This window comes from Penicillium atrosanguineum (genome assembly GCF_028827265.1).
Source record: "Penicillium atrosanguineum strain IBT 20685 chromosome Unknown utg000007l_segment0_segment0, whole genome shotgun sequence".
Taxonomy (NCBI): Eukaryota; Fungi; Ascomycota; class Eurotiomycetes; order Eurotiales; family Aspergillaceae; genus Penicillium; species Penicillium atrosanguineum.
Window position 1 is genome coordinate 3,033,982 of NW_026623139.1, and position 23,739 is coordinate 3,057,720.

At 47.6% G+C, this 23,739-nt stretch overlaps 11 protein-coding genes across 11 annotated transcripts; 3 read left to right on the forward strand and 8 right to left on the reverse strand.

The window, feature by feature from the left end:
• Positions 1 to 315: 315 nt before the first annotated feature.
• N7443_009351 (uncharacterized protein) lies at positions 316 to 1,651 on the reverse strand (the record flags this gene model as incomplete). Its single annotated transcript, XM_056889407.1, has 3 exons — positions 316 to 709; positions 833 to 1,465; positions 1,560 to 1,651. The coding sequence occupies 3 exons, from the start codon at positions 1,649 to 1,651 to the stop codon at positions 316 to 318; spliced, it is 1,119 nt and encodes a 372-aa protein (XP_056738709.1).
• Positions 1,652 to 2,874: 1,223 nt separating this feature from the next.
• On the reverse strand, positions 2,875 to 3,130 carry N7443_009352 (uncharacterized protein; the record flags this gene model as incomplete). The annotated part of the gene is made up of 2 exons (XM_056889408.1): positions 2,875 to 3,060; positions 3,095 to 3,130. The coding sequence occupies 2 exons, from the start codon at positions 3,128 to 3,130 to the stop codon at positions 2,875 to 2,877; spliced, it is 222 nt and encodes a 73-aa protein (XP_056738710.1).
• A 1,474-nt stretch (positions 3,131 to 4,604) lies between these two features.
• On the forward strand, positions 4,605 to 4,988 carry N7443_009353 (uncharacterized protein; the record flags this gene model as incomplete). The annotated part of the gene is made up of 1 exon (XM_056889409.1): positions 4,605 to 4,988. The coding sequence occupies one exon, from the start codon at positions 4,605 to 4,607 to the stop codon at positions 4,986 to 4,988; it is 384 nt and encodes a 127-aa protein (XP_056738711.1).
• A 794-nt stretch (positions 4,989 to 5,782) lies between these two features.
• Positions 5,783 to 6,558, forward strand: N7443_009354 (Eukaryotic translation initiation factor 6; the record flags this gene model as incomplete). The annotated part of the gene is made up of 2 exons (XM_056889410.1): positions 5,783 to 5,804; positions 5,903 to 6,558. 2 exons carry the CDS (start codon positions 5,783 to 5,785, stop codon positions 6,556 to 6,558), a joined length of 678 nt encoding a protein of 225 aa, XP_056738712.1.
• Positions 6,559 to 6,882: 324 nt separating this feature from the next.
• N7443_009355 (uncharacterized protein) lies at positions 6,883 to 7,360 on the reverse strand (the record flags this gene model as incomplete). Its single annotated transcript, XM_056889411.1, has 3 exons — positions 6,883 to 7,015; positions 7,069 to 7,142; positions 7,211 to 7,360. The coding sequence occupies 3 exons, from the start codon at positions 7,358 to 7,360 to the stop codon at positions 6,883 to 6,885; spliced, it is 357 nt and encodes a 118-aa protein (XP_056738713.1).
• Positions 7,361 to 8,004: 644 nt separating this feature from the next.
• Positions 8,005 to 9,278, reverse strand: N7443_009356 (uncharacterized protein; the record flags this gene model as incomplete). Its single annotated transcript, XM_056889412.1, is given in 6 exon segments — positions 8,005 to 8,435; positions 8,464 to 8,520; positions 8,570 to 8,690; positions 8,736 to 8,758; positions 8,770 to 9,214; positions 9,234 to 9,278. 6 exon segments carry the CDS (start codon positions 9,276 to 9,278, stop codon positions 8,005 to 8,007), a joined length of 1,122 nt encoding a protein of 373 aa, XP_056738714.1.
• Positions 9,279 to 10,817: 1,539 nt separating this feature from the next.
• Positions 10,818 to 12,826, forward strand: N7443_009357 (UV excision repair protein (RadW); the record flags this gene model as incomplete). Its single annotated transcript, XM_056889413.1, has 5 exons — positions 10,818 to 11,260; positions 11,312 to 11,376; positions 11,430 to 11,725; positions 11,778 to 12,175; positions 12,262 to 12,826. 5 exons carry the CDS (start codon positions 10,818 to 10,820, stop codon positions 12,824 to 12,826), a joined length of 1,767 nt encoding a protein of 588 aa, XP_056738715.1.
• A 1,390-nt stretch (positions 12,827 to 14,216) lies between these two features.
• On the reverse strand, positions 14,217 to 15,772 carry N7443_009358 (GPI mannosyltransferase 4; the record flags this gene model as incomplete). Its single annotated transcript, XM_056889414.1, has 6 exons — positions 14,217 to 14,388; positions 14,460 to 14,604; positions 14,658 to 14,805; positions 14,859 to 15,161; positions 15,209 to 15,464; positions 15,537 to 15,772. The coding sequence occupies 6 exons, from the start codon at positions 15,770 to 15,772 to the stop codon at positions 14,217 to 14,219; spliced, it is 1,260 nt and encodes a 419-aa protein (XP_056738716.1).
• A 1,303-nt stretch (positions 15,773 to 17,075) lies between these two features.
• Positions 17,076 to 18,306, reverse strand: N7443_009359 (fungal specific transcription factor domain-containing protein; the record flags this gene model as incomplete). Its single annotated transcript, XM_056889415.1, has 4 exons — positions 17,076 to 17,190; positions 17,256 to 17,651; positions 17,710 to 18,001; positions 18,063 to 18,306. 4 exons carry the CDS (start codon positions 18,304 to 18,306, stop codon positions 17,076 to 17,078), a joined length of 1,047 nt encoding a protein of 348 aa, XP_056738717.1.
• Positions 18,307 to 19,103: 797 nt separating this feature from the next.
• N7443_009360 (alpha/beta hydrolase) lies at positions 19,104 to 20,312 on the reverse strand (the record flags this gene model as incomplete). The annotated part of the gene is made up of 1 exon (XM_056889416.1): positions 19,104 to 20,312. One exon carries the CDS (start codon positions 20,310 to 20,312, stop codon positions 19,104 to 19,106), a length of 1,209 nt encoding a protein of 402 aa, XP_056738718.1.
• A 598-nt stretch (positions 20,313 to 20,910) lies between these two features.
• Positions 20,911 to 22,287, reverse strand: N7443_009361 (MCT family MFS transporter; the record flags this gene model as incomplete). Its single annotated transcript, XM_056889417.1, has 2 exons — positions 20,911 to 21,337; positions 21,392 to 22,287. 2 exons carry the CDS (start codon positions 22,285 to 22,287, stop codon positions 20,911 to 20,913), a joined length of 1,323 nt encoding a protein of 440 aa, XP_056738719.1.
• Between the last annotated feature and the right edge of the window lie 1,452 nt (positions 22,288 to 23,739).

Below are 23,739 nucleotides of genomic sequence, written 5' to 3' on the forward strand. Positions count from 1 at the left end.
TTGGTGAGCTCTACCGCCCAATTTTGCCCACACCTGTTCGTTGATTGGAACATTGAATTATTAGCTATGATAATTCATTGTTTTTCACGCTATAATTTGGGTTTAATTTTATTTAATTCTAAATAACTAACTTCGATGTGAAAACAAGGATTTATTTGACATGATTCCAACAGCTGGCCGAGCTGAGTTTGATTAGAAGGAGCAGTCAACTACTTTCACTATCAGTTCAGTCTTCGCACCACTTGGGATTTAGTTCGCTAATTCTCCATGCTCAAAGCATCAAAGTAAAGAAAGGACAATAGATTGCATGCAAGGTCAATACTCGCCCAGTTGACACCTCCTTAACAGCGCCATTTCAATTGACAGACCAGGACCAAACGAAGTGGCAACAACATGCTCCTTCTTGCTCTGTGAACGAAGCCGATCTAAGACATTAAGGACCGATGCACTAGATGAGTTTCCCCGTGTGCGATATATCTCCCGAGTTGCCTGCAATTGATCCTCAGACAATTGTAAGACCTGTGCTGCGCCATCTATAATTGCTCTTCCGCCGGGATGCAAAGCCCAGTCGAAATCGCAGATCCCTAGCGACCCCAGCGGTTGGCTTCCCCCTGCCCTTGACTGGGACTTTACTTGTTCCTCATATGAAGGAAGGAGTCTCTCAAACATTGGTCCGATAGCGTGTTTGGTGTATTCGGGAACATCTCGACTGATAACAGCTCGATAGCCTATATATGCATGCAACCAAAGTTTGGCGCAAATGATTAGTTTATTGTGTATTTTGAAATGAGCCAATGATGACGACAAACCATCTATATCCGCATAGAATGACATATGCTCAATCGTGTTCGGAATTAAATCATAGCCCCATTCCAGAAGCTCAAACAGACGAGGGACTTGCTCGTTCCCAGCCATAGCATACTCATTACAAAGAACAAAAGCGGCCGCGGCATCTGAGAACAAAGCTCCTGCAATATTGGGTTGATCTGCTTCCGTACATGTCTCCGCTAATGACAGATAATGGCGTAAATTTGGGGTACACAGCTCACAAGCGAAAGCCAAAATGCGGGCTGGTTTTCGCCGCAGACTTGCCCCACCGGCTATCTGCGCAGCGGCCCGCAAGATGGACAGCCCGCCCGCGCACCCAACGCCGTGGAGAAGCATGCGATCGACGTGGGGCGGAAGGTTCAAATGACGGGCCACTAGCAGATCATACCCCGGGTTACCCGAATTGGTACAGGTAACACCGATCGTATGAGTAATCTGCCGGGGTGCGACTTGGGCTTCTTCGAGGGCCTTCTTACATGCTTGAACGGTAAGGTCGACCCCGGCTTGGCGAAAGAACTGATCGATCTCACTAATTGCGGGGGCGTCCGGCTGGGTTGCAAATTCAGTCTCGTAGGGTTGTATTGCGGATCTGGTCTCGATACCCGTCGAGCGATTGAGCTGGAGCAGCTTTTTGATTCTAGATACAATGAATTAGATGTGGTCTGCGGCGGGGCAATCAAAGTTGGACAGCTTGCCCTGGGCGGCTCATGTCGTAAAAGCGCGCTGTAAACTTCTCAAATTCCTCGGGCCCCAGCAAATAGGGAGGATATTGCGATCCCAACCCTGTGATGTACAGGGCTGGGGCCGGTGACTTGGGTTCCATGGTCGATGAGAGTCTCCCTCAAAATGATGGAGGAATCTTACTGGCGTTATTTGTTTCACTTACCGCTCTTGTAGCAAATATATGATTGTTGTATTGTTATGGAATCCAGGTCATGGTCATGACCCAGTAATGCCCTGAAATGAACGAAATGGGAGAAAGAATAACGATCAAGACATCCGTACGTGTGCCCGAAACGTTGCAAAAAGAGGTGACTCAAGTACGCTTGGACCGTTCTGCCACCTTCATCCCTAATTCGCCCGTCGTGCTCAGCCTGGCTTGGCTTTGATGTGATAGGATTTCATCTGCATCAGTCTGCAGAGACAATGAGGAACAGGTCTATCCTTGTTAATCTTCAGCCGAGAGATGAGATCATTATTTCGGTTTACCTCGTTATTTCAGTCCCGGAAGGATATTTTCTTAGGGTCTTCCTTCAGCTCTTCGGGCGATTCGACCGTTCGAGGAGTTCATGTCTCTTGCATCAGTCGCCCGCTTGTGCAAAACGGGGATATATGAAACATCTTCAAATTTGATCTCTTTCATTCTTTTCATTTTTTTCAAATTAACATTATAATCGCAAAGAAGCCTCAACTACGCGTATCTCTTCTATATCATGAGGCAAACCCATGGGAGCAGAATCAAAGATCGCTGTTTTCAATGCTGGGAATACTAGAAATGGGTTGTGGTCGACTACTACGGGCCATGGGCGCTCGTTCGCCTCGATGATCTTGATCGCTCTGCGCGATCAAGATATCTAGCACATCGGAGTCGAGAGGGGCATAATTATCCCATGTGCGCTCTATTTCGAGTGAGACGAGACTTGCGATGAGGGGCGGAACCAGAGATCACATACCTCAGTGCATGTATCGCCGGCCGGTCGATCGATAGGATTGATTGCCTTTCAGCCAGACGAGGCGCGTACTGGAAACATCACACTGCAGCCCCAATCGTTGACACGCCGAGCACGGCGAGCCTTCGTCGCATTTCACCTTGCGTTCTCGACAGCGCCAACACCCCTGTTGCGCGATTAGGCTCGGGCTCCGACGAAGTTTGCCCACATGCGCTCACCGTAAATTCGCTCCGGCGTCGCGGGGCACGGATGGCTTTCCTGTTCAAAGGAAGGAAAGGAAGTCATGGCGAGGGATCGGGGGTTGATCGACTCGGGAGGGCAATTGTGTCCACTTAGCGTGACGCTTAACCAGCCGGAATTGAGGTAATGCCATTTCTCATTCTTTGTTGGAGATAAGACCATACGAAGTGCTGGGATTCGAGACGGCGTATTTGCGACTGCGAAGTCGAAGCAGATTCGCCCGTTCTTGCTTTTCCGGAATGGAAGAGTCGGGTTGTCGCGCAAACTGTCGCTCACGGTCCTCTTCTCCAGATCCTTGTCGGTGGCGTCCAGCACCTTGAGCCTAGGATTCAGGGCAGAATGAGATCGGCAATAACTGCCCGAATCTTTGCACTGATTGGTTCGATAGCCATTTTGGATTGAATTCCAAAATTATAGAGTAGTTCGACAAAAAAGCTTATTCAGACCAGCTGTCTCGAAAATGAGGAAATGGATATATACACTCCTACCTCACTGCCCCTCCTCACCCTGAAATCCATTCTTTGAATTGCATTCTGTGATCGCAGTAGCGTTCGCGATTCTCCGCCCAAACGCCCCGACATATCTCCGAAGCAGGCGAATGTTCCACAAAAGATTAGGTGCAATGTGGACGATCAGCATTTCTGTAGTCATTCAAAATATACAGTACAGTTTTCTCTTATATCTTCCAAAATGAAGGCAGCGAGGCGGATATCGAATCGCAATATGACGGTTTCGAGGATGGGCGAATATCAAACCTTGAACGTTCATACTTGGGGTTGGGCACAACCGTGATAACTTGCAAGCAACCGCTGATGCCTGTGCGATAGTCCACTGAAGCAAATTTATGGGTCTTTGTGCCGCATCCTGGTCGGTACAATCCAAAAAAATGCTATAGTCCCTAGCTCAATGCCATGCGGTGTAATATTAGCCAGCCACAAAAGCATATGGGATATAAAGCTCGCTTCTAAGTTTCGCGACGCAGGCGACCATTAGATAGTCTTTCTTGAATTCTGACCGAGTTTACGAAGGAGAGAAACATCCAAGATCGTCAGACTTAGCCGCCCTAATTAGAAAGGAATGGTTGCTTTGCTAGTTCAGCTTATAAGCCCCACTACCTTCTTCCAAGCTAGGCAAGCTAGCAATCAGATATGATGTATCTAAGAGATTGATATTTCATGAGGAGATAGATATGCATCAACGCTATGAATTAGCTCAATTTAGGACCTCGTTTAGTCAGGTGGAATGCAGATATGTCTACGCTGCTTCTATGTATGACTATGTTTCGATGAGAGTGGCAAGCTGCATCCATCAAGCCTTTTAGATTACTCGTTACTCGATGATTATACGGTGTGGAACTTTGCTAGTAAATCAAATGAAAGCTGCAGGCTGATTTCACAATGCTTTGCCGATCGGCAGCGGTGAGAATATTAGTGACGAACCTATATTTCAATACACAATGGGATCGGCCTTTTTCTCTAATAAAGATCTTATATAGAATCTTAGCAGCTCAATAACGCATAATCGATCAGGTTTTCTTGCCGATCATGACAAATTAAATTTGGGTAGGGGGGTTTATCTTCCATTAATTTTAGTGAAATTTTAGTGACCTATCAAGCGTGAAATTACATTTCGAACTCGATCTGCAGACCTGCAAGGTTATATCCTAGCGAAAGGCTGATACCTTAACTATATAAATATATAAATAGTACGGGAATGTCCTTTTGTTTCCTCCCTTGTTCATTTATTTTGTTCTTCTCCTGTCTCGTCCCTAGACTCCAAGCTGAGGTTAGTTGCTGAACTCATGTCCGTCCGCGCAATATGAAGAATTGTTTATACTTCGCTTTAAGATATATGATTTCTTTTAAGATGAAATTCACCGTCGCTAGTTCGCTCGTCCTTCTGATTGCCTCCACCTCCGCTGCCGGAATCAATTGCCGTGGCTCCGGTCAATGTTCCCTTGGAACTGTCGGCCACACTCTAGTCAATATCAAGGATATCGTCGACCGCATCCAGCCTCGAGACCGCCACTACGATACCGGCCAGCAGATAGCTTGTGCAGGGTCCCTTTGTGCATTCTACCAAAACGGCGCGGGCGGCACTGCTGATGATACTTCTTCTTACTTGCAGGCGCTCATTCACCACAAATGCAAAACGTGTGGTTCTGTCCCAACTCAGTCCGGCAATAATATTGCGGCTGGTGCGCTCACAGTCAATGTTGTCGGTCAGCCGAAATGTCAGGGTGCTTGCTAAAGCTGTATATGATGTCGACAAGTCCACTGCAGACACGTGACCTGTTTCTCGAATTTGTTATGTAAAGTTTCTGCTGAAGCTTGTTTGTTTCCGACCTTGCGACAACGTGATCGCTAATGTTTAAGAGACATCTCAAACACAATGTGAACCCAATTGTCTTGCTTCAAAATAGAAGGCTATTGGCGCGAGCAAAGCGGGTCAATCTGTAGAATAGACATCATGCATGATCAGGTAAAGATACTTTAAACGATATTTCATCAGTCCGCAGTGTTTTTCCCGTGTGGGTCTTGCCAGCAATGTGGGCCAAGATGGCATGAGAAGGACGGGCAACGTATCTGGTTGTAAACACTCCGCCAAGCTGATTCATGATCTTCTCCGGCATCCAGTTGAACGTCTCGCTCGGTGAGCATTCGTTTACATATGACCACGGGGCGTTTCGGCAAATAGGGTCCGCCCAATGCAGGAAACTGTAATTACGGTAACTTTGTTGATCTACCTGAAATACATCAATAAAATGGTAGGGACTTCCCCTGACCAATTGAAGTTTAGTGCAATCGAATTGGGCCCTGGGGAAGAAAGTGTGAGTGTCCGAGGGGTAAATCTGTTTTCGAATTCTACTGTAGTGGGCTATAGTATACTAGCGGGGATTGACGCCACACGGAGATCGCCAACACATGCCTATCGCTACATTCTCGGGACTAGGCGGTGCTTAGCAGCTGCCATTACTTTATAGCCATCTGTGCCCCTGCATCGAGTAAGATTCTCACCTCAACTTAGCTCTATACTGCCCAATTATGAAAATACTGATGATCCACGGTATTTGTCTCCCGTCAGAAACACCGAGACAACCAAAGCTGACCACCACTACTACAGGATCCCGCCAATCGGGGGAACTCTTTCGAGCAAAGCTCCAGGCCCTGGAAAAAAACTGATCCAGCGAGGCCTCGGCCCTCTTCAGCCGGGAGCCGAACTTGTCTACCCGACGGCCCCCTTCTCGCTAGGGTCCTCCGGTGGCACGTCCGAACTGCGGGATCGGCACGGCGCATGGACATGGTTCGAAACTGAATCTATCGACGGATTATACCACGGGCTAGAAGGTGGCTTGAGCTCCATCGGGTCTATCCTGAAGCATTCCGGGCCGTCCGATGGGGTTGTCGGCTTTAGCGAGGGGGCTGCTGCGGCCGCTATGGTCGCCTCGCTTTTGGAAAAAAATAGAAAAGATGCATTTGACCGGTTGGAAGCGGAGGGTGGAATCCCATATCCGTCTTGCTTCGCCACCCTTGACCACCCCCCTCTCAAGTTCGTGGTCAACTTTTCAGGATATACCGCCTCACATCCAGCTTATCGCGCTTTTTACGATCCCTCCATTCGGACGCCAACGCTGCATTTCCTGGGTAGTATGGATAATGTCGTGGATGAGAATGCGTCAATGAGGTTAGTAGAAAGCTGCCAGGAGTTGGAGGGTGAAAAGAAACCGATTGTTATTTGGCACGCGGGTGGACACGTGGTACCAAGTGGAAAGCGAGAACTCGCTGCGGTTGTGCATTTCATCAAGTCCAACGGAAGTTGAAAATACGACTTATATAAATGCTATCTATGTAATTCACTCCAGAATTCGCGTGTTCTCTCCACCGCACCGAGACGAGGCCACGGAGTAGAAGATATTGCCGGCCGTCACGGTCAGCACTGCATGCGCAAGCTGCCACTCCTCAGCAGTGAGGACATTGTCTGCCCTCATCTGTGCCAGCTCCTAGTCGATCTCTACCTCAACCCCTAGCTTCATTTCATAGACAATAGATTTGGCTGCGTTTTCTGTGGGTAAGGAAAACAGCATCTGAACCACTTCAACATCAATGATCAGATGGTATGACCGGTCTTGTTTATAGGCTCTCTTTTATTTCTCGCCGGCTGCAAGGTCATTGAAGATGGAAACGTAGTCGCTGATAAGCCAGAGGAACTTCTCCAGCTGGGGGCTCCTAATCACAACGTTCGACGAAACAGAGAGCTTGACATAGGCTGGAATGTAACTAATCGATTTGGCAAGCCAAAGTTACTGAATTAAATAGATAGCCCAACTTACGGTACTCCGGCATCGATATCGACATCGCCGACATCGCCACCATCGGACACTCGAAAAGGAAAAGCCGCATAAACCTAGAACGGCATATGCAGTAGTGAATGTAACGCTACTAGTATCGATCTTACTCAGCCATGGATCTCACCCTGGCCCGCACCAAGACCACCCCACTCGGGCCCACATGGAATGGAATTTCGTACCGAGGAACTGCATCTGAGTGGGTCGCGGGGCGGGCGCTTTTTGCTAGATCATCGTTGATCTGGCCTCGCCCTTCTCTTTTTCTCTCTTCTGTCATTTGGATATGAGAGGCTAGCATGGTAGGTCAAAATAGCGACAAAGGAGATGTCGACAAAATTATGAGAGCAGGTGGCTTCACTGTCATGGGGGCCAGGGAAGATTGATCGCACTGGTCGTCTAATTCCATTTCCCGTATATGAATTGCTTCTGAGCTTTGAGCAAAGTGAAGTGCCAGTACAACGTCTACAATGAGGAAGTTCATCATATTCAGGCTTCTAAATAGAGGTTTGTGTGCATTCGAAAGATAAAGTATACACAACCGGAGAAAATGTCGAACGGGAGCTGCTTCTCCAGCGAAACAGCGCATGTCCACCGGGGGATACGGCTATCCCTCCCTCCTTTCACCATTGCTATATTTCTAGGCAACGTTTCATGCGAATTGAAGCAACAATTGGGTAGTCTAAAACAATATATCTCGATTTACCTCTTCAGACCTACAATCTCTTGAATACACTGCCTGCATTTTGATGTTGACTACTATGTACTTGCCATCCGTCTCTCTAAACTAAAAATCTCTCACGTATGCTTAACTTGTTGCCGGAACTTGCTTCTTGACCGAATAAGATTAACGTAGCGGATAAAAGCAAATGGGATCAAGGTCATGAGAAGACTTAAACATCCCAGCAGGCTACAACCCCCACGTTATGCCCAATTGATTAAAGATGGGGCAGCCGCCAAGGGAAAAACTGCCCCGAATACACTGCGGCAACAGCTAGCGGCTGCCATCGCGCTGGCAGCGTACTCGTGAATTGACCAGAGCCACGAAGATGAGGAAAAAGCCCATTCCAAAGTGTATCCCTGCCAGCGTGAGGACGATCCAGTGTATCTCCACGGATGAAGTCCAGCCCAGCCAGAATAGGGCCAACACGTCGAGTGGCCCCATAGACATGATAAGGGAAGCCGCTGATACTCCTCAATTTTTGACCAGCTGGCCTTTCGCGATTTTGCGCGCTGGAGAAACGAGTCATATGCTAAGAATATGGCCATCCCGATACATGCCCCCACGGCAAATAAATTGGGTTGACATCGAGTTAGCTCAAGTCTTTGTATTCTTATGGCGATGTCAATGCATACTAGGAAGAAAAGCCAGTCTAGCGATACCATCGCTCATCCTGTACACATCTTGAAAGACCAAGGGGTACGCCTCAAAATAAATAACTTCTCACAGTAGATAACCGGTTTGATGTTCCGGAGATGGAGTACTCACAGAAGATTACGCTTGCGAAGAACAAATAAAGATAAGTCAAAGATATGATTGGCTCATAAAATATCATATATAGCGGACGAGTAAAAGTTTTGACCAGAATCCCTTCACCGTGCTTTCGAGGCTGACGAGAGGGGGTAGGTTAGAATGTTTCGGGGAGAAATAGCACCGGGATCAAGGTGACAGCGGCGACTGTTAGTGACAACCAGGAGATCCACCTCCACCCAACAGGGCGATAAACCCCGCAATCAGCGGTGCAAACTGTGGACCAGCGGTGGTGACTACCATTGACAGCGCCATGGTTCTTCTCCGAGCAAGAGGAGAGCGATAGAAATCGGTGAAGAGTCCTCCAGTGACGGCAATCGGACTAGATACGCAGATGCTACAAAGAGGTCGGAAGATAATAAAGAGAACGAAAGTTCCAACCATCACTGGCCGTCGACCGTACAGCTCGCTCATGGGCCCAAAGGCCAAAGGCCCCATCACATACCCGATCAGGTAGACAGATGTGGGCAGCACATGTTGAGTCTTGCTTTGGACATTCAGGGCCTTGGAAATAAACCTAATCCCACGGCTCGGGATGGTTGAATCGAAGACGCTGTTAAACAGCGTGAGAAGGCCAACAAAGACCACGAAGATCTTCTTCCACTATCAAAATTATCAAGACCATTAACTGAGGAATTTTGACAGTGCTGGACTTACACTTCTCCATGTCGCTGGATCTGACCGATCTTCAGCCTTGTTCTCTTCTTGCACCTCCGGATCCCATGTTATTTGGCCACCCGCTAACCCTACAGTGAATGCTACAGCTTCATACGAAAATATTCACGTAGAGCAGTTCCCAACTAACTGCAGCACTAAGCCTGGCGCCATCTACCTCGACGATCAATCTACATAGGCCCTCGATGACGCTACTGACTCCAGCTACTGCGAAATCATCGCCTGTATACTAGCAAGCAGGACGAAACACTACCAGCAGTTGCCACGAAATTTATTATAAGCACTATCAAAGCACATACGACCATAGGGTGTGGAGAACAGGGCTTCCCGTCCGCTCAGCCGTACTTAAGCCACACGCCGGCAGGTTAGTAGTTGGGTGGGTGACCACCAGCGAATCCCTGCTGTTGTATGTTTTTGTTCACCCTTTTCTTGGGTTTAGTGCCCCTGCGGCTCTAACACTTCAGCCCTTCACCTGAGGGCCCTGAAGGCCCCTGCACGGATGAAGTGGCCCCTCGGCTAAACTTGCCTTGCTTCGTGATCTGCTTCCAATTTGATTACCTTCAACAAGCCCTTGTGGCGAAAGAAGACTTGAGCTTCTTTCATCATGGCTCACCTTAGGAAATGCTCACGCAATTTATCGCCTATCGAGGGATGTGCCCATCCTAGTATACTCCCCGCAGGCTTTCCTGCGACCTCATGTACAAATCCTGGAGAGAACATGCTAGCACACACTGTGGAATCATTAATCTTGAATGAACCATTGAGTTTTTTATATGATGATCGAGTAGATCGCGATGCTGCTGGATGCAGCCGGGCTCAAGTCACCACCACTTGCGGTAATATGCGACAATTAGATACTATTAAAGCTACTTTCTACTCAAATATGTGATGAGCATCACAAGAAGATACAGCATGTTCGTATCGTTTTCAACCAGTTTTCATTTGTTTCCAATCATATGTTAAAGAAGTAAGGAGCTCGTCGGTGTGGGAAGAGATATTGATATGGATGATGAAACTTTCCTCACCGAGAACACCGAAACCACTTCCCCTTGAAATAACGGTGTGGAGCGCAGATGTGCCCTCTGCTTCTTCCTTTCACTCTATGGATAAGGAAGGAGGAAAAGAGAGAGATGTAGATTCTAGAGATGGAAGCTATGGAACTAGATCTATCATGGAGGCTGAGGCAAGGGTGCGGTGAAAAGGGGCAGAATCCCTCATTCACTGCAAACTGTGTTCATCGTAGAACAGACTGTGATGTAAAAAATGGAGATAGCATGACACTATTAATTAAGGCGGCTAGTTGTAGGCATCTGGAAAGCATTAATTGGCAGCTTGAGAAGTTGCCTGCTGGGGCCAAATCAGCCAACGCTAACTTAGTCCGAGGCGCAGCATAGATGCCCAATAAAAAGAGCGACTTGAGTCGCGCTCATGCATAACAAAATCATACCCCACGAGACCGGCTGTTCAGCTGGGATTATCTCCTCTCTCCTCTTTCTTTCAACAGCTCATATACGCGGCCCGCAGGGACACGATGGCTGAAGTGATCGGGATCGTTTCAGGGACGATTACCTTCGCAACCGTCGTTGCGCAGATCTCCAAGTCGGTTATCCAAATCAAAGACTGCTGGAGCCAGATCCGCGACGCGCCCAATGAATTGCAAGAACTCATCGCTGAGCTAGAAATTTATGATCTTATCTTGCGGGAAATCGAACAGAATCTTTCATCGGGCCCACTGGCGAATGCCACAGAAATGAGTGAACATTCATTTCAGAGTCTAGGGGTCTGCAGGAAGGCAGCAGAGAGCCTTCAGATCATTTCAAAAGATATTGCCAAAGACCTCCGTCCGTCTGGCCGCTTTAGGCGATCCTACTTTTCGGTTAAAATAGTGCTCCAAAAAGGCAAAGTGGAAAAGTACAAGGCCAGACTCAGTAATTCGATTCGATTGCTTTCCTTTTCGCAGCAATGCTATTCAATGTGTGCTTGGCTAGTTTTCTCGGTGCGAGCTCTATAGCTAATATTTTACAGAGTTTTAATGCAGATACAACCAGTTATGGTCCCTCAGATTCAAGTTAATGACCACACAAATGACAGTAAGGCTCAGTCGCAGCTATTATCCTGCTTATAATATCTAACTATTATCAAGAAAACAAACAAGAACCTGGATCACTTTCCAGTGTAGTGCACATATCGCCGCAAAAACGCATTTATTTAGGGCGGCTTGGTCTGCCAATCTGGGTCACCTCGAAGGTCTTGGAAATTCAAGGGAAAAGAGTATACGGCGGTTGGCAATGGGTATTTCGTACGTATGATATTCGCCCACACGGTGACCCAGTTTTTCGGTTTGCCAAAGATGGAGACCTTGATGGTCTACGTCAAATATTTTCATCTGGGAAGGTCTCCCCTTTTGTAAGGGATGAATTAGGGATGACTTTACTATCTGTAAGTGACTTTTCATCCTATCCCTTTACAGGAGGTTTCTAAAGTATAGTAGTGGGCTTGCTACACAAACAGTTTCGAAGTAGCGGAATTTCTACTGAAACAGGGGGCTGATCCAAATGCACTGGATAATTCAAATATGAAGCCAGTTTCTACAATAGGGCGAATTAGGATAAACCCTCCCAGGAGGTCACAACCTATCTTCCCACTTCTACGGCTGCTATGTCAGTTTGAAGATGAATCACAGGAGGATTCCTGGGATGTCTTTATGAGAAGTTATCACAGGTTCAGAGGCACAGCAGAGGAATTTACTTTTTTCCAGCAAGCCTGCTGCCCGTTATTTTACACCTTGTCCGATGAGCAGCGCATTCAATTTGCATTAACGAAATGGGTCCTTGCTTATCCCGTAATTTTTGGAATGGACCCTCCATCGTTAGGGCCATTCTCAATGGGGTTTCTTTTACAACTTCCAATTTTGAAGTTGACTCTTTTACACTTTCTAACTTTGAAGTGCCAGACACTAGCTCTTTTATTGGCAGCACTCACCTGATCACTTTGCCTCATGGTGTTGCATATTGTATGGGCTGCACTAAAATCGGCTCAAATTGGCCTTACAATACCATGAAGGACAGGGCTGTGCAGCATCAAGCCTATCAGGAATGGCATGTCATGTTTCGAGAAATGTTGGAAAATGGTCTTCACATTCATCAAACAATGAACGGGCTAACTCTATTGCACGCTTTCTTAGACGGTTGTTTCCAGCTGTCTAAGCCGCTTGAAGGCTCGCTGATGAGAAAGTGCAATGAAGCCCTCGGAGTTTTATTGCGGGATCTTCAGGGTGCTAGTGTCAACCTGAAAGAGTTCGGTGAGAGGGAAGAGCTGATGCTGAAAGACCAAGGGGGGTGTATTGATTTTCAAATTTTCGGTAGATCGAGGCGCTTTGTTATTCGATTGATTGGATTCTCACATGGCCCAGCACCTGAGGACTGGTGCTTTTGGATTAATGAGCCCTCTGATGAATTTGTAGGAGACTTTTGGGCCATGATTGATCGACGGATGGAGATGCCGGGTGGATGGTCGGAAGATGTACCCTTGTTTTTTTGATGTTACTGCTGTCTTGTGAGTTCATGTTACTTGAGATTGCGCCACAAATCTACACAGGATGGTGGCTTAATCAAAATAAATCAATATATGAAGAGACATTGGAATTTACGATGTACAGAGACTGCACGTGCGACGTGCAGGAAATAGTCACTAATGTGCTAGTGGACTGACTAAACCTGAGAAATATTAATAGGAAGTTACGGATTGAAGTAAGGGACGCATTTTGAAGCATTTGGATCCTAGCAAGAGCTTAAACGAAGGAAAGAAAGGGAACCAGGCACCGTCTCGCGGGCTAGGGCGGCATCGGACTACAATTGAGCTTATTCGGGTTTGGTTGTAGTCGACTTGGTCTCGATATAAACCACGGCCAAGCATTTTTTGTGTCATATTTCTTTAGTAACTGAAACTGGAAGAGCACGATGGTAGTTAAGTACCATGGTATTTTGATTTCTTGATTGGTTCTGTGTACTATAGCTCTAATCGAGAGTCTTCACGTCATGCTGGGTAGAGTGGCGCGCAACTATCCCTGGATCCGTTCTTCACCATCTCCTATATCACTGATATCATTTCAAAGAATGTTATCTCTTGAAAAGCCCCATCAACCTCCTTTCTCAGATTGCAGAATATCACAAGAACGGCGGTGAATATTGAGATTTCGCAAGCATTGAAAGTGGCCAGGCGAGCCAGGCTGGCTCAGCAGAACGACGAGGCTGAGCAAAGGAGATTCGAGAGGTCGAAGAGGACTTAGCAGGATCGAGGAGAGCCTGAAAACAGCGCACAATGTGATTTGGAACAGATTCATTGAAGGAGCTTTTCAGTCTTAAGGAGAAAGAAGCAATTAGCATTGAGATTTAGGAATTTGCTCTTTTTCTTATAAGAAATACCCCCCACTTCAACCGATCCGACCCCAGTTATCCTTAATCAACTGCTTAAGCTCACGTATCCTAATACGATGGTAAATTACTACATGCGGTTTAGCTTACTGAGGTTTGATGCTGCCTGCTGATTGAGCGTCCCTGTGCATAAAGTATACCCGAGCGGAGAGAGATCGTTTTGTGAAGGAACTCATCAAGCCAATCATCCCCCTGAAGTCATGAGGCCCGCTGCAAAGGAAAATCAAACGGATCTTCATAGACAGATTGAAGATTCATAGACGGAATCGTTACAATCGAGCAATCCACTGAACGCAGCTCAGCTCACCCTCTCCTGACCTCCGCCAATTTCATGATTATCCTTACCTTCAACACATATCGCACTTTAGTCTCTTTCTGGCCATTGAAGTTTGCCTTGGATCCTCCTTATCTCTCTTGGTATCAATAGTATGGTTTATACATTCAGCCAAGAAAACCAAGAATATAGAACTATGATTCAAATGATTATCTTCTCCTGTCTATTCTGTGGAAAGATAATCTTCCCAGACCTTCCTAATATCGTTCTTGTAGATAAAGTCTTTGTCAGCATAAAGGAAATGGTTTACTTTGGCTTGTAGAAAATGATTGAAGTCTTCTTTTTCTGCCTGGAGTTGTTGCAACTTTTCATGAACCTCATCAAGATGTTCATACCTTTTAATGGATCGCAAAAGACGTCAGTCAGATACATTTGCTGAGAATTACGCTATACCTTGAGAACTCACATTCGGGTATAATAAGGCGCTCGGATTAGGTTAAAGATTTCGAGGGCTTTCTGTGCAGGTTGAGAAGCAAATTGGGTGCGCTCGATCGCACGAGCGAGAATCCAGCCATCCTCCATGGCAAACGTCGCTCCGGAACCAAAAGCGCCTAGAAATGTGTGAGAACGTTGCAGAGTATAGCAAATTTGGGTCTAGAGCTACCGAAAAGAGGATGGCTAGCATCCCCGATAAGGGCGACCTTGTCCCAGCCGGTGATGTTGTCCAGACGGGGGCCTGCGAACCCCGCAAACTCCCTCCATTCGCCTTCCGCAACAACGCTTACAGCATCCCTCACTCTCTGGTCAAATGTCTGCTTGTCATATCAGTACAGGAAACCGGTCCTTTATGGAGACTTCATCACACCTCTACACGAGATGCCACTCTTTGATTGGTTGCGGGGATACCCCAGCCCACCGTCTTCCCCACGACCTCGGGCTCATGATATGAGCGTATGGTGATTTCAAATTGTGGGTCCTTGTCTCTCCCATCATCTACATCTGAGAAATACACATGACCAACTTTGCCCCACCACCAGGCCGTTGTGGACGTGATTTCTGGGAGGTGCGCCAGACGTGACTTAGGAATAAGGACACGCCAAGCAGTATTTCCAGTGAAATGAAGCTGATGATCAGAGAACAGGGCTCGTCGAACGACCTGGTCAAGCCACTGCATTAACAATGAATATTCAAAGCGGGAAAGGAAGCTTAACGGACAGAGTGGATTCCATCAGCACCGATTACAATATCCGCGGCTACCTCTGTCTGATCGTGGAACACCAGTCGTACCCCTTCTCCGGGCAAGCTTTCGAGAGATACAAGTTTCTTGTTGAATTGAATCACGCCTTCAGGTACCTTGGCAAGGAGGGCTGACTGGAGCCGAGCTCTGCGAGCACGAATCGACCCGCGTTGGTCTACAGCAGAATTTTCCGGATGCTGAGTGATGCTTAATATCTTACCTGTATAGGCATTCCTAGTGATGGTTAAAGATTTCAAGGTCAGTACGGGCCTGAATTGCTATTCAGTCCTCCAAGATACAACTCACCGTTGGTGGGTGTTCGACTTAGAGCCTCCCCAGACTCCATCACTTGCTTCCAGCAAGTCTAGGACTCTCCACGCATTCGTGCTCAGACTGATCCCCGCTCCGGCTTCTCGCGGCTCCGAATTCTTTTCGTAGAGAGTAACTCGAAGACATGGCAGTTGAGAGAGAGCAATGGCACTTCCCAGCCCTCCTGGCCCACCGCCTATAATAGCGACGGAAGTCAAGGTCCGTCCAACCATGGTCGATAGATGTTGCCGCTTTCTGCTATTGTCAGAGTTCGTCCTTTATATATACACACCTCCATTCATATCAGCAATTAATATCGGAGAGCCGGATTGGTTGGTGATATGTGATCATATCACGCCATACTGAGGTCTGAATGTGCCATGCATTGCTGAGGCCTCGTAATATTTACCCACGTACTGAGTAATTCTGAGTACTATCTCGAACAAATGCTACTGTGATATCTTACCACAGAAAAAATAATGACGCTATCATGTGGAACAATACAGGCGTTACTCTAAGGCACTGGGCCGGGTTTCCCATTTAAATGGATACCCATGTACCTATTGGCCCTGATGCCTCGCGACTTGATCTCTACCTGCATTAAGGTAGTGCAGTTAGAGCTTGTTTCAAGTGGAGTGGATCCAAACTCAACCCACGAAACATTTTCATATTTGCTGGAATTCCTGATGCGAGATAATGCTTGTAAGTAGGCTGATTTGTAAACATATGATGTTGATGAATCATGTCACAGCGCGCGGGCGATTTCATTGAACCAAAAGCAAAATATATAAGAGATCATAAAGCGTGCTTCTATATATTACCATCTATGGTTTCTATCCAACAAAGTAAGAGAAAATGGCCGCAACTTTGTATATTATCGCGTGGTATTCCCATCGAGTTTCTGGCAGTGTTGTTCACATCTCCATCATCTCAGGAAACAACGGAGAGTCACCTGTCTCCACGGACTCGCAATCTACTGGACGAGCTGGTATCCAGGTGCGTGGTCTACGGCGATAGGTAGATGTAGACATTGCGCCTACAGGCCGGCGTGGCTTTGATTGAGTGCCAGATAGGGACATATGTGTCTGCTCAGTTTCGAATTCAGAAACGGCCTCGTGAGGTAAATTTGTAGAATGATCCGGACTCGAAGGATCACATGCAATGCGATGCGGGGATTGCAGATTCTGGAAGGAGAAGTAGGCTGGATGACTGAGGTCGATCATCTGTAGAATGCGCGCTAGGTGCCGAGTCATAGCAGCCTCAAGTTCTTCATGGCCTGGTGCTAGTGGAGCCGACCCAGTGCCACCATGATTTGTAAATGAGGGGATGAATTCAGATATTTCATGCAAGAGCTGGCCGTGAACTTCCACGTCGGCTGTTGATATTGCGACAGAGAAGCATAGAGGGCGGAGACGGTCAAGCTGCAAGAGGAATCTAGTGAGCTATACAGCATTCTCATGTGGTAGCTTCCGTGGACAATACGCACGGTTGCATCATGCAAAAAAGCAGGGAAAAACACATCCACTTACCAACTCTTTACAAGAAGACCAGTAGCTTTGTAGGTGTTGGAGCAAAAGCAGGCTGGACAAGGCCCGTTTTCGCAGCAAATCCAACACACTTGCGCTTACTGCCGGGAGGACTCGTGTGGGTCCTTGAAACAGATTCAAACAAGCCAGATGAATTGAAGCCGTGAGAAAGGCACAGTATGCCACAAACGGTGGGTTGGATGAAGCGCTGGATGGCGTGAGAGACATGAAACTAGTTGTGACGTCTGCAAATAGATTCAAGTGGCACACCGTAATTTCTGAGCACAGATGAACGTATTCAGGGGAGGATGAGACAGCTCGTTGTAAAAACATAAACATGGCAAGATGAGGGAGGGCCCGGCACTGGTGGTAGACCGCGTGAAGCGATAACAGTAATTCTGGGGCCTCGACCGAGTCGTAGAGGTGACCTCCATAAGAAGTGCGAATTTCAGTGGACCAGGATGAATAGCAGGAAGTGACTTTGCTATCCAATGCAAAGAGAGCCGACCACCGCGCCGCAGGATCTGCTTCGGGTGCAAAATTGTGAATAAACCTTAGGTTTCGAATGAACCATCTAGCCTCACGCCTAATAACATACGTTAAAAAGGGTCAAGTTGGTGTGATTGTGCTGGAAATAAACATACCAGAGGCCCAGGGTTTTCAAAAGTGCCTCTTGACCAGGAGTTGGCTGCGTCTCTAATGAGATGGACAATAGGTTATCCGTGTTATCAACACCCATAGGGACTAGGCTATTAGAGGTGGTTGTAATATCAGAGATGTCAAAATCCTGGTTTGAGTCCGCAAAACTGTCATCAAGTACAAAGCACCGACACATCATGTCCGCCCAGAAGCAGCACCATCGCAAGCCGCGGGATCGAGCCTTCGGTAGTTTTGAACTTTGGAGTTGAAGGTCTTTTGCGGCCTGGATGACCATATCTAAATTCATTTTAGTGTGGCCCATATAAAGCCATAGATAGTGAGAGCATGGTGTACTTACTCGCGCCAGCCTGGGACTTTTCCCTCTGGCCAACGCCAAACCAATATGTGGTAAGATTAGAGAGAGTTCGAACAGTATCAACCGAAGGAGCGTGCAATTGCAGGGACACGAGATGACTAGCATTGTTTGCCCAGTCTTGACCGTGATGGCGAGCATTTGGAGAATCACCTGATATGTCATTGAGCTGACGCCATTTACTGGGCGTCTGTGCATGACCGAGAAATAAAGATGCCAAGGCGAACATGGCATGTAAAGCGCCGGTGCATAGTTGACCTTGCATATAGAGCCGTCTTGTGCGTGCTTCCTGAAAAATGAAGCTAGAAGGAATGAACTGAGAGAAGAATACATCCAGCAAGACGAGCCCCGTCGCTTGCGAGGCTAGTTGAGTGTCGGACGAGAGTGATGTTAGAAGGCTCGATCGACCTACTACTGGCGTAATGTGATGTGTTCCTATGAGCGCAGAGCTAACATTGTCGCTAGGAGTGGTCGCAATATGGGCTTCTCGTTTTTTTCGCTGAGGATACGTACACTCAGTGCTTAAGCAACGACATCGGTCACATTTGGGTAGTTCGCGGGAGCATTTGCGCTGAACAGTTTAGTGATGAAAGCTAGGTTGATCTGCGGTATTTACCTTGTACTTTCGACAGCGCTGACATGAAAGACTGGCGACATCCATAGTTAGGAAGCTGGAAGTGGAATGTGACATGGATGATGCGAGGTTCTACCGCCAAGACGCCGAACCCATGAATGGCGGCTGACATCATACCGCTAGACCAAATGCTGCCAGGCCAAATACTGCCAATAGCCCTTTTCAATACCATACAGCCATTGTCCCTGTTAACAAAATGCAAAAATTCCTGTACTATGAAATCTTGTTGTACTTTTTCTGAGCATTTATACTTAAGAAAGTAGTGCTTGAAAGAGATACAAACAAATGTATTCACTGATTATACCAAATTTTAGTTAATTCAGGATACTCCACCTTCAATATTTCCTTCCCACCCACCGGGGCATTCAACCACGACAACGAGGAGCAATGAACTAGTCTGAAATTGCTTCGTTAAACCAATCCAGTAACCGTTGGTTCATGGTTACAGCTGCCCCGATGTGGCAATGATGACCAGCCCCCTCCGCGGCTGTCAGTGTAGCAAGGGTAGCCTTCTCTCCGATATTCCGCTTCACCCAGCCAGGCTGTCCCTTAAAGAAATGATCATCCGCCGCATCGCCAACATAAACCGGACACTGAATCTGGCTCTCAAGCCCCTCCAGAGTCATCTTCTTGATCCCATTCAACAGCCCGTTGGCATCTTCCACATTGAAAGCCCACAACCCCTGGTCAATGATCCAACGAAGTGTAGTGGGTGTATCCGCCTTAGGACGGAATTCATCGATCTGGAAATTCAATCCTGTCGCATCACCGGCTTCGAATGATGCTATCCACTCAGCTGGCAAGAGGCTTTCCGCAAAGGACTTGTAAACATCCCAGATCCCGTCAATGGCTATAACAGCCGCCAGACGGTGCTCGAAAGCCGCTGCCCGGACAGATAGATATCCGCCTAGCGAGTAGCCCAGCAACCCGATGCGTGTGGTGTCAACCTCCGGCTGCTGAATCAAGTAGTCAACGACAGGAATAACAACCTTCTCCCAGTCATGGATGAATCCTCGGTCTTGCTTTCGACGGACTGTCGGTTGTCCGGGCCCCTCGTATAGAATCACATTGTAGCCTCTCTCCAGCGCAGCAAAGCCAACAACATGCAGCATCTCCTCCTGTGCACCGTCAAACCCATTTCCGAGAATAAGAGTAGGTTTGGGTCCGGAGCGATGGTCGGCGCGGAAGAAAATCCCGTGAACATTGAACCCATCGGCCTGGAGAATAAGTCGCTCTCCGGGAATGGGCAAGAGGGCTATAGCCTTGTCAAATGCGAGTGTCTGTTGGGTCCAAAGGCTATTGATTCGAGGGTCGATGGGGTTGCCGTGGATGAAGAAGTCTGCGGAACGGAAGTACGATGAGGCACGGAAGTACGCGTCTCGAGCGGAGATGGGGTGGGCTTCTGCGTTGATTCTCTCGGCTTGAGCCAGGACGCGCGAAGCGAGGTCCGCGAAAGCGTCGTGGAAGCTTTCCATGTTACCTGGTTCGATGTGTTCGGCGGCTTCGAGAACTTCGCCGATGTCTGCGCCATTGTATCGTGCAAGAGCTAGGATGCGCAGAATTTCGAAATGAAATGTTCCGTCTGAGCTGAGAGGGAGCATATTGATGGAGGTGGCTGGATAAATAAATATGTCATTCAACGCTGTTTGTTGACGAGGGAGTTGTAAGTTTGGGGCCAAGAACGTATATATACGTTTCTGATGCATCAAGGTATGTGAGTTCATATTGCATTTTTCGCTCTTCTGCGTGCCGACATTACCGAACCTGCGCAGCAAAGTCCGCACCGTCATACTAGTGGTTGATCACTAAAGGGCGGAGGTAAAATTTCGAGGCTTCTCTGATCCCATTGGAGTGATGACTTCTTTCAATGCTCGACATTGACAAATAGGACTCTATCAGGAGCAGATTTTACATTTCACATCCTCTATTTTCAGTTGGTCTCAGTGAGACCCGTTGGACCTGGTCCATCGATTGATGGCGCATTGCTTCTCCATGATTCCTCTTTCTTCTTCAATCACGGAAGCCATCTCACGTTCGTCTTCTTTTCAAATTGTTTTTTTTTTTTTTTTTTTTCCAAACAAAGAAACAGATTTATAGCATTTTACATTGTTCAAGAAGGTTGTGTAACAATTTGATAAGATGTGTATCTCCCAACGGTCTAGTCTACATGCCAATTGAAAATGACGGCAAAAATAAGTCTTACAAAACCTGCCACTTAAATCCTCCCTGCACGACACGGGTCAAGACAACCAAGATGGCGCCACCACACATAGTCGCTCCTGCAAATATCTCTAGATATCCATAATTACCCTTGTCCACAGATACGAGGGCGCCAGCAATTGGACTCCCTGTGAGCACAGCGATCGACACGAAGAAGTACAGGGCACCAGTCCGAACGCCAATCTCCTGGATGGGGGATAACTGAGCAATAAGAGCTGGAGTCAAAGAGACATAAGCACCAGAAAAAAAACCGAAGAACACGGCATAGAGAATAGCCGTTAGGTTACTGCGGCCAGGAAGCCATAGTGCAAAAGTGAGGATGCCTGAAACGAGTGTTGCCACGGACATGACGTTGAAACGACCGAGACGGTCAGCGACGAGACCGGGGATGATACGGCCAAAAACACTAGTTCGTTAGGATGCTTTTCGCTGTTAGGGAGTTTCTCGATAACAATCTTACCTGGTTGCGTTCAGAATTGCCACGAGATAATTTGCCAAAGTAGGGGACATGCCAAGGGTCTGCGCCTGAGCAGTGATGAAGTTGAAGGGCAAAAACAATCCGAAAGAGAAAAGCGACAGCGATATGACCAGAAGCAGGAACGGGATCTCCGTGAAGGGGGTGGTGTATTGCCGAACGTGAATTGGCTTCGGGCTGTGTGTCAGCCGCGACTTCACAGTCAGGATCACTATCACAAGACCCCCAAGAATGAGGAAAGCAACCGCGCGCATAGTCCAGCCAAAGCCAATTCTGTAAATAAGACGGTCGACCATGACGGGGAAGATGACACCGCCAACAGAAGCACCAGAGGCAGCGAGTCCAAAAGCAGTTGCACGCTTTGCCTGGAACCAGCTGGCTAAAGAGCCCAGAGAAGCATAGTAGATGGCACTAGCGCCGATAGCACTGCAAATGGCCTGTGAGAGGAAAATTTGATAGTAGTCTGTAGAAATAGAGGCCATCATCAGACCGAACACATGGCAAAAACCTCCGATATACAGAAGCCACCGGGGTCCATAGTGGTCGAAGACCTTGCCGAAGACGATTCCGCCACCGTACATCATGAAGATCTGAGTGGACGCGATCCAGGCAATTGTGGAGGCGGAGTAAGCCTTCAGTAGCTCTTTTTCGTAATAGTTCTGAAACACACCGAGGGAGTTGGTCCATCCGAAGGCAATGAAGAGGGCCCACCAGGTACCAAAGGTGACCATCCAAGCATCGCGGCCCCCATCGGGAGCTTTATCGGCTACGATGTCTGCAGAGAGTGGCCCTGCAGCGTCATCAGATTTTTCGACGTCTGGGCCTGGGCGAGCTTCGGCCAGGGTCGACTCGCTAGTCGAATTAGTTTGATGCGCAGGCATCGCACGTTGGATGTTGGTGAAGACAATGTATGGCTGAATTGGCGAAACGAAGAATGAAGGGAGAGAGAAACAATGTAGGAATGTAAAGAATGATCAACGGGAGTGTAGAGGGAACAGAAATTGTAGTTGTGAGAAAACAGGTGAGTCAATGATAGCCATGGCATTTCGCACGATTTTTCTAAGCATATATTGAGCTCGGTGGCTTGTAAGGGCGAAGGCCGGCGAACCTGCGGCTGCGGACTTTCGCTTCGTACTTTAGGGCTGGAAATGTCCGCTCAATGCTGTTTGGTGGAAAAGAGAAAAAAGTGGCATATACATCCTAGTAATTAAATCTTCGGGCGTCCATTCAAATCCTGTAGGATTAAAAATGCAATTAAACAGTGCGAAAAATGCTCGCCAGGTCCTGAATGCGTCACTTTTGAGATCCTGGCCCGCCGAATGAACGGGAAATGTCCGCATGTCAGCCTCAGTGGACCCCCGAATTGGACCCCCGAGTTGGACCCCCGAGCGGGATCGGTACTGCCGCCTTTCCCACCGCCTTACATTTTCCTGCTGTCATGGCCGGTAGCGGGTACCCCCAGCCTCTGGCCCCGGGATCACTATTCTGAACCCGCTACTAGGCTAAGGGTTACTGAGGCCATACGGATTGATTTCTTCCAGCGTGATAACCATACCTAATGAATAACTTTGAAACAGACCTCGAAAGAATTAACTGTAAAGAGTCAGATTTCGGGCCGATCTGTGAGGCGTCCACAAGCGTGGACTTTGACCACTTCTAAAGTACGTAAAGCAAATTCTTCAATCCACTCCCAAATTGAAGCCAATTGGTCAAGCTACGATCATGTTCTTCACGCGATTGCAATACGTAATGTAAGCGACCAATCACGAATTAAAATCCCTGCATCGTTATATCCTCGTGGCTCGGAGTTTATGGTGAAGTCGAAAACGGGCCATTGGATGGTTCGTATAAATGGGTCCCACAGATTGCTCTGGAACACATTCGGTACGATCAGATTGATGGTAGTAGAATTGATTACTTGCATATAAGTGGACCTGAGAGAAATGAGGCCAAGCGGTTCGGTGCGACCCTTTGAGGGCTGGGCGCCCGTGGACCTGGCAGGTAGTGTGAATCAAGCTTACGGCTTATTCCGTTAATGCAAACCAGTCTCGTATAATGGTTGAACCTCGTGTGTGGAATGATTCGAAGTCCTGTATCCTTATATTGCCAAATCCAATTAGCAATGTTGCATCCATCGTCTTGATACGTAGTGTTCACTCATTGCAGATTAGCAATAAATCAATCGAAGGATTCACAAATGCTGGGGTTGGTCCATTGTAAGCGTGGCTTTTTCTAGCAGGGGCTTGGCCATTGCGTGATATATAATCGGCGACGCGAGAAACTTCGAACACGAGGGGCGAAAATTGAAATGTGTGTTGAACAGAAGTCGCCAT